Source organism: Eubalaena glacialis, chromosome 10 (assembly GCF_028564815.1).
Source record: "Eubalaena glacialis isolate mEubGla1 chromosome 10, mEubGla1.1.hap2.+ XY, whole genome shotgun sequence".
NCBI classification, from domain to species: domain Eukaryota; kingdom Metazoa; phylum Chordata; class Mammalia; order Artiodactyla; family Balaenidae; genus Eubalaena; species Eubalaena glacialis.
Genome location: NC_083725.1, coordinates 110,351,371 through 110,360,310, shown reverse-complemented (window position 1 = coordinate 110,360,310; position 8,940 = coordinate 110,351,371). Strand labels below are relative to the sequence as shown.

Here is an 8,940-nt window from a genome sequence, read left to right as displayed (position 1 = left end):
CTATACCCTGTTCTCACTGGACTTGGCCCTCCAGGGCCCATACCTGAGGGTGTCTGTCAAAGTTATTTATAACAGTGAAAAGTTGGAAATACCTTATTGTCAACCCAGGGGGACAAGTAAATGATGCCACACATACACAATAAAAAACATGCAGTGATTAAATACAATTATGTAGACTATTACTTATTGATTGATATAGGGAAATGCCCATGGCATGAGTGAGAAAGTAAGTGACAGAATATCTTGTGTAGTATAACTCTGTTTGATTCTGTTTATGGGAAATCATGGTCATGATTGAATTGAGAAATTTATAACACGAACACTCACCAATGTCCATTTTCTGTGGTGGCAGGATTTTAGATGATGCTCTGCTCTCTTCTTGGTTCTTTTCTGTGTTGTTTAAATTTTTGACAACTAGCATGTGTTATTTTTACAAAGACAATAGAGCTATTTTGTAGGTGGGAAGAATTATGGTTTTTTTTTTAGGTGGAGAGATGTATTTTCAATATTGTTAAGTGAATAAAGCAAATATGATATAATCTCATTATTGTATATTTATAGCAAATATACATGCTTGTTTCCCAGGGACATTCTGAGGATCAAAGGAAATAACAATTGGGGAAGCCACATCTAGACCATCAAAGAGGGCACATATGTTGATGTCATTATCACTTTCAGTCACTTCTTGTGAGACCTGGGGATTATGTGGACTTGTGTCCCTGTGCACATCTCGGCCTTTTGAGTCTCAGTAACCTGAAGACAGGCCCACCAGGGATGGACACTGTAAATGAAGAGCATCTGTCCTGGCATTTGATGGAGAATCCCTGCTCCTCAGGGGTTCCCAGACAACCCTCCCCAAGACCTCTCCAGCATACCTTGGAGACAACCTGCAGTTCTAGGACTGCTCCTGGGAGGACCAGTCACAAATTCCCACTGGCACATTTCTTAACTCTAGGGGTCATGATGAAAAAAACTAGATGAAACTTAAGACGGGAGTCTTCCCAGCTTTGCTACAACTGGTTGAGAAGTTCTCTTGAGAAAGCTGGTCAGAGGCAATTAATGAAAAGGGGAGAGGAACACCCCAAGAGGTCTGCAAAAACAAGGCTCATGGATGGATGGTCTCTGCTCAACCACAGGTAAGTGGGCTGAGAGGTGGAATCCTAATACCAGTAGGGGCTTAGATTCCTTTATCCTCCCTTCCTCATGAACCATGCTCACACTATTCAAATCTGATCAGCCCCTGCACCGAGGTGACTGGGAAAAAATTGGAGCTCAGAAGCAGTGCACAGTAAGGTTGAAATTAATTTCCTTAGGGTTGTACCCAGGGACCTCTTGGCTTTTTTTTTTTTTTTTTAACATTTGGCTGCATCATGTCTTAGTTGCGGCACGCGGGATCTACGTTGAGGCATGCAGGAATCTTTCCTTGCGGCGGGCAGGCTTCTCTCTAGTTGTGGCGCAAGGGTTCCAGAGTGCGTGGGCTCTGTAGTTTGCGGCGCGTGGGCTCTGTAGTTTGCAGCACGCAGGCTCTCTAGTTGAGGCATGCAAGCTCAGTAAGTGTGGCGCGCCGGCTTACTTGCCCTGCGGCATGTGGGATCTTAGTTCCCTGACCAGGGATGGAACCTGCGTCCCCTGCATTGTAAGGCAGATTCTTTACCACTGGACCACCAGGGAAGTCCCAGGGGCCTCTTGGCTTTTACTGTTCACATTCTATCCTCTCTTAGCTTCTACTACCACCTTTACTTTGTACACCAGAGACCTTGGAGTTCTCCCTGACACTACTCTCCTCCTCACACTGGCATCTTCAGCCCATCACCAAATCATGACATATTTACAGCCAAACATCACTCGAATCCATTTACCTCTGTCTGTCTCCACTATCCTCCACCCCTCTAGTTTAAGCTATGAATCCCCCCTGGATGATTTCAACATCCTCCCAACATATCTCCCCCATCTATTGACCCTCCTCCAATCATTTCCCCACAACTGAATTTAGAGTGATCTTATCAAAAAGCAAATACGGCCATATCATCTCCCTGGTTAAAATTTTTTTATGGCATCCCAGAAAAAAAAAAAAAATCCTTAACATAGTCTCGGGTACTAGATAATAACAGTGTAGGCTCTAAACCTGACCACCTGAATTCAAACCCCAGCTCTGCCACTTATAGCTGAGCCTTTGGGCAAGTCCCTTAACTTCTTTGTGCCTTGGTTTCCTCATATGTAAAATAGAGATTTCAGTAGTACATCTCATAAGGTTGTTGAGAGGATTAAATGAAATTAATGGTGTTTAGAACAGTGTTTGATACACAGAAAGCACTCAATAAATGTTACAAAGCACTGCCTGCCTGCTGGCCTCAGCTTGCACACTCTCCCTCTTTGCCCTCTACCAACACTGGCCCTTTATTCAGCTCTTATTACTCTCTAGGCTCGCTCAGACCTCAGGGCCTTTGCATAGGCTGTCCCCACTCTTCTCTCCTATGAAAAACTCTTCCTGGGGAAAATCATCCTTGGTCTTCTGGTCAAGGTTTTAGGCTTAGAGCATTAAGTACCTCCATGTTGGAGTTATTGCTCTAGTTGCAATTTTCAATAATTTGTGTGATTATTTCTAAATTCCACAAGAGTGGGCACTATGTCTGTTCACTCCTTACCATTGGCTCCTTACTTCCCACTCTGTGCGTAGCACACAGTAGATGCACGATAAACATATTCTGAATGACTGAATATGTCTGTCAACTCTTAAGCTTCCATCTCCTACACAGAACTTTCTCCTAAGCTTCAAAATGGTAGAGCAACCTGTCTCCTGGACCTGTGTATTGGACTCTCCCAAATGCTATCAAAAATGGAACTTACCACATTCCTCCTCAAACCTGTTACCTGTTAGAGTGAATGACACCATTGTTCACCCCATTACCCAAACGAGGACCCTGGATGTCATCCTTGACTGCCCTTCAGCCCACATATCCAATTAACGAGCAAGTACTGATAAACCCATCTCCCAGCTATTTCCCTAATCTTTTCACTCTCTCTTTGAGCAAGGATCTCATCTACATTGGTCACCATTGTGTCTCCAGTCCTAATAATGGGACTTGATTATTTGTGAGTCAATAAATAACACTATCCCAGCCAAGGCCACTGTGGTCAGCTGCCTAATGTAGCTCCCTGCCTCCTGTCTAACTTCCCTTGAATTCATTTTAACACCTTAGGCTGACCATGTCACCATCCTGCTTAAACTCCTCCGGCAGCTCTTCACTTATAGGACTCTGCTCTCAAGGCCAGTCCTCCAGGAGCTGAGCAGTATTTCCTCATGGTTAACAATGACCAGTACTGGTTAGTAAATGTTTATTGTATTTACTTATTTATTTATTTTGGCCACGCCCCGTGACATGCGGGGTCTTAATTCCCCGACCAGGGATCCAACCTGCGCCCCCTGCAGTGGATGCATGACGTTCTAACCACTGAACCACCAGGGAATTCCCAGTAAATGTTTATTTTTAAAAAGCAAGGAATAAATAGTACCTGGACTAACCCTGGGGGTCTGAAAACTCGTTTCTTCACCCATTCACTAAAGCACTTTCTATCAAAAGAAATTTATTTATTGGGAATTCCCTGGTGGTCCAGTGGTTAGGACTCCTCGCTTTCACTGCTGCGGGCACGGGTTCAATCCCTGGTCAGGGAACTAAGATCCCACAAGCCGTGCAGCATGGCCAAAATTTTTAAAAAAAAATTGTTTATGAAATTAGTTGAGACTCCAAACTACTGATCACTGTACTTTACACACAAATATCAAGCAATTAAAGTTATAGCCAAAAGTGGCAAGTTCCTGTACCCAAGGAAAGAGCAGAGGTGTCAGAGAGAGAAGTGGAACCCATCCTTGGCTCTGTAAGGTATCCATGGGAACAGGAGATCTTCAGAAACTCTCAGGGACTTTCTCATCTTGAGATGACCTCCACCTTCATGAGCCGCCTCTCTTCTGACCTTGATAAGCCTTGTCTTTTCTTTCATGTCAGGACACTTCATTGTCATTCATGCACTCTCATTGCCATGGCAGCCCCTCATCAACATCTTAGCAGAGGAACTGGAGGAGGCTGTCCTGCTTTCTCATCCAGGAATTTATTACTGTCAATCCAGGTCCTCCAGGGTTCAATCACACCCATTGTTTCAGCCAACTCACCCCTTAACTCTGTCAGTGTGCTAGAGAAGAGTGAGCCCAGGTCATGGAATTATTGAAGAGACAGGCCAAGCAAAGCACCCCTGCCAGCTTCCTTCTGGTTTTCTCTGTGCTGAGGTCTTTAAGGACCACAATAACTAACATCTCTCCTCTCTATGCTAATTCTGAACCAATTAAGAGAGACAAGGTAGAAGCAAGGCAGACAGAGAGCAAAATACCACCTGCATCACTGATGCAGCTTGGTACTGCAGAACATGACTCATCCTTGTAAATGGTCTTCTTAAAAATTAGACAGACAATGACCTAGTTTTAAGGTCTACATTATGGAGAAATAGAGCAGAGCAGAACCTGTGCTTCCAATGAGCAAAGAAGAGAGCAAAGCAGAACTACACACATCCAGTGCCTTAACCCAAACCCATTGATCACAAAAGGCATCCCTCCTCCAGGAGAAGAGGGGGTCAAGTGTATTACACAATGGATAGCCCTCTTTAAGAAAGGAAACATCATGAGCAGAGAAGAAGCATCCCCACTGGTGCTCTCCATAGGTAAAATCTGTACATACTTTTTATATTTCAAGAGGCCGAGTTGCCAATAGGTACTGATAGCACAAAGCCATATTACCAGCTTTGATCAGACGCCACCTATTTCTAGCTATCCTGAGATACTCTGAAGAGGCCCTGCCTTATTCCTCCTTTGTTCCCAGCCTCATCCAGACGATACAGAATTCCAAACATTTAACAACCAGAACGCCATGGGCACCAATCAGAACAGATGCTCCAAAAATCAGAACCTTCACTCAACCAATCAGAACTGATGTCCAACCAATGATGTCCAACCAATGACAGCAGACCCTGGCCAGTATCCCATACAAGGGCTTCCCCTCAGAACAGCAGCCTTGGTTATCTGAAAACCCAAAAATGAGGATGCTTAGAGACAAATTCTTGGGAGCATGACAACAGCTGAGAAAACTTACATAAACATGAGGGCCCCTCTGGGGAGGTTAGGGATATAGGCATGTGAACACTCTGACCTGTGCTCTCTGGTGAAAGAGCTCACCTCCAGTTCTGCCTTCAGAACCATGCCCTGCACTGGACCCCAATACCACAAATCTGGCATGTCTTACTGCCTTCAGTTATTTATAGCTAAAACACAAGACTTTGGTTCTTTGGTCATGGTTTTGTCGAACTGGAGTTTTCATATTTAACGTAGCTGCCTATTCTCCCATACAAATATTTTTCTTAGTTAGTGGTAAATAATAAATGACTTTGTTTTAATTTATTGCATTTAGTTTTCTCCCCTTGGATTATTAGCTCTGTCAATAGAGAGAGATCTGAAAGTCCAGTCTCAGGGATTTCCCTGGCGGTCCAGTGGTTAAGACTCTGCACTTCCACTGCTCCCTGGTCAGGGAAATAAGATCCCACATGCCATGTGGCATGGCCAAAAAAAAAAAAAAAAAGAAAACCCAGTCTCCTGACAACTGCTCAGGAGGCCTGTATCAATAGCCAGGAGTGTCCCCAGCTGGATGTATTAGTGTCCTAGGGCTGCTGTAACAAAGTACCACAAATTGTGTGGCTTAAAACAAGAAAAATACACTCCCTCGTAGTTCTGGAGGCTACAAGTTCAAAATTAAGGTGTTGGCAGAGATGTGCTCCCTCAGAAGCTTCAAGGGGTGGATCTTTCCTTGTCTCTTCTGGCTTCCAGAAGCCCCAGACATCCTTGGCTTGTGGCAGCATCACTCCAATCTCTGCTTCTGTCTTCACATGGCCACCTTGCATCTCTGTGTCTTCACATGGCATTCTCCCGTATCTCCTGTATCTCCATTTTCTTTTCTTATAAGAACACCAGTCATATTGCATTGAGGGCTCACCCTGATCGAATATGATTCAACTTGATTACTTCTGCAAAGACCCTATTTACAAAAAAGGTAACATTCACAGGTACCAGGGGTTAGGACTTCAACAAATCTTCCTGAGAGATACAATTCAACCTACAACACTGGGGGAAATCACTGCTCTACTGAGTCACCTTATATTAATGATGACATTAGGCCTGATTTCTGTGTCCCTGGCCTTGAGGACTAGTACTGTTGGAGCCTTTGCCCCCAAATAAATTACAAATTAACACTTTCATGTATTCCCTCTCTGGACCAACATACCGGCCTCCAGCACTCACTAGTGGTGCAGTTCTCCATGGAACAGGAAATTTGGGGAATAGAAAATTATTATAACTATATAATAGACGTATGATTATTACTTGGACTGAGTTCTAATCCCACGTTCTTTATGTACTAGCTCTCTTACCTTGGGCAAATTGATCCTCTCACTAAATATAAATGGACATAATGTTTTTTTTATGTTCTATACATTTTTACAATTTATTTTATTGAAGTATAGTTGATTTACAATGTTGCATTAATTTCTGCTATATAGCAAAGTGATTCAGTTATACATATATATACATTCTTTTTCATATTCTTTTCCATTATAGTTTATCACAGGATATTGAATATAGTTCCCTGTGCTATACAGTAGGACCTTGTTGATTATTCATAGTTTGCATCTGCTAATCCCAAACTCCCAATCCATCCCTCCCCCTGCCCCGTCCCCCTCGACAACCATAAGTCTGTTCTCTATGTCTGTGAGTCTGTTTCTGTTTCGTAGATAAGTTCATTTGTCATATTTTAGATTCCACATGTAAGTGATATCCTATATTTTCTATCTGTCTCTGTCTGATTTACTTCACCTAGTGTGATAATCTCTAGGTCCAACCATGTTGCTGCAAATGGCATTATTTCGTTCTTTTTTATGGCTAACATTCCATTGGATATATGCACAACATCTTCTTTATCCATTCCTCTGTCGATGGACATTTAGGTTGTTTCCATGTCTTGGCTATTGTGAATAGTTAAATGGGCATAATATTCAAATGAGAAAGTATTATGAAGTTTCAATAGCTGTTTAGGAAATGAGTTAGCACATGACTCACAGTAGGTGATCAATTCAGGCCAGTGTTCCCCACCCAGTTCCTCTAGCACTGCCCATTCTGGGGGAATTAAAAGAGCTTCAGACACTGACCCCAGTGTCTGCCTCGAGGGTACAAGCATGTCTTACTTGGTGTCTCTGCAGTGACAGGGGCACCACAGTGAAGAATTGCACCCACGTCACCTGGTTCCTCCTGCTGGGGCTCACAGAGCAGGCAGGGCTCAAGGGCATCCTCTTTGCACCCTTCCTGTTCATCTACTCAGTTACCCTCACAGGCAACCTGGCCATGATCACCCTGATCCACACAGACCCATGTACTTCTTGCTGAGTATCCTCTCCTTCATAGACTCCTCCTTCTCCACGTTAAACACCCCCAGGCTGCTGGAGAGCTTCCTCACCTCAAGCCAGTCCATCTCCTTTGCAGGCTGCGTGGTCCAGATGGCCCTCATGACTCTCCACGGTACTGCTGACTGTCTGCTCCTGGCCATTATGGCATATGACCGATTTGCTGCCATCTACCACCCTCTCCTCTTCCACACCGTCATGTCCCAAAGTCTGTGTGTCCAACTGGTGGCAGCCACCTGTATGGCTTCTGTTGCCAATTCAGCTTTACTGACTGGGTACATCTTCAAGCTGCTCTACTGTGGCCTCAATATCATTAACCACTATGTCTGTGATGTCCCCCTTGTGCTCCAACTTGCCTATGCAGACACTGCCAAGGCTGAGGCCATTGTCTTCTCATCTTCTGCCTTGATTATCCTCTTTACTGTCACCGTTATCCTGGTCTCCTATGCCTACATCCTGGTGACTATCTGCAGGATGCGTTCCCTCAAGGCTCAGAGCAAAGCACTCTCCACCTGTGCCTCCCACCTCACAGTCATCTGCCTCTTCTACGGCACCATCACCTTCATGTATGCCCAGCCAAGCTCTCACAGTTCCATGGAACAGAACAAGGTCGTGTCTGTCTTCTACACAGTGATCATCCCCATGCTGAACCCTCTGACCTACAGCCTGAGGAATAAAGATGTGAAGCCTGCTCTAAAGAGGAGATGCCTTGACATGCTGCCTTCCTAACAGAGAGGGGAACGTTCTATCCTAAACCATAACATGGTAGAGACAACATAAAACGTGAATAATATTAACACTTGGATAGAAAGAATTATGTGCCAGCAGTATTTTAAATACCTTTCACATATCAATCCATTTAATCTTCACAACAAGAGGTTAAAATAAATACTATTATTATCCCTTAGGAATCTGAGGCACAGAGAGGCTGAGTAACTGGCCCAAGGTCACACAGCTAATAAGAAGCATAGTCAGAATTTGAATCCAGGCAGTCTGGCTCCAGAGACCATGTTCTCAACCAATACATTCTATTGCCTTTTTCTGATAAGTGCATCTTACAAGCAGACGATGGGCACAGTTTTTCCTAAATTCCATATGTCATAAGGAGGGGCTAGATCATGGAATTATAAGGTGGTATGGGCAGAATATGTACTTTGGCACACCTGAGTCATGCTGCCTCTGAGTGATTCTCTCTTTAGGCAACTGTGTGATGTCAAGTCAAGGTATACAACCCCCTGACCCTCAGTTTTCCCAAGTGAAATGGGGCACTAACGCCCATCTCAACTGGTTATCATAAGGTTCCCATGAAGATAAAATGGGCTTACATGGGGTCTGGCACAAACAGTTATTCAGACCATTGGGTTCTTTTCTTCCCTGGGGAAACCTCTCCATGAAACCAAATTCTTGTACATCAATGTTTTTTAAGTGTGAGACCATATCAGATAAACT

At 43.9% G+C, this 8,940-nt stretch overlaps 1 protein-coding gene across 1 annotated transcript; it reads left to right on the top strand.

Moving 5' to 3' along the window:
- The first annotated feature begins 1,210 nt into the window (after window positions 1–1,210).
- Window positions 1,211–8,220, top strand: LOC133099943 (olfactory receptor 5P55-like). Its single transcript, XM_061203771.1, is given in 5 exon segments — window positions 1,211–1,288; window positions 3,254–3,324; window positions 7,291–7,457; window positions 7,460–7,847; window positions 7,929–8,220. Coding segments are annotated over 5 exon segments (996 nt in total).
- The last annotated feature ends 720 nt before the right edge of the window (window positions 8,221–8,940 follow it).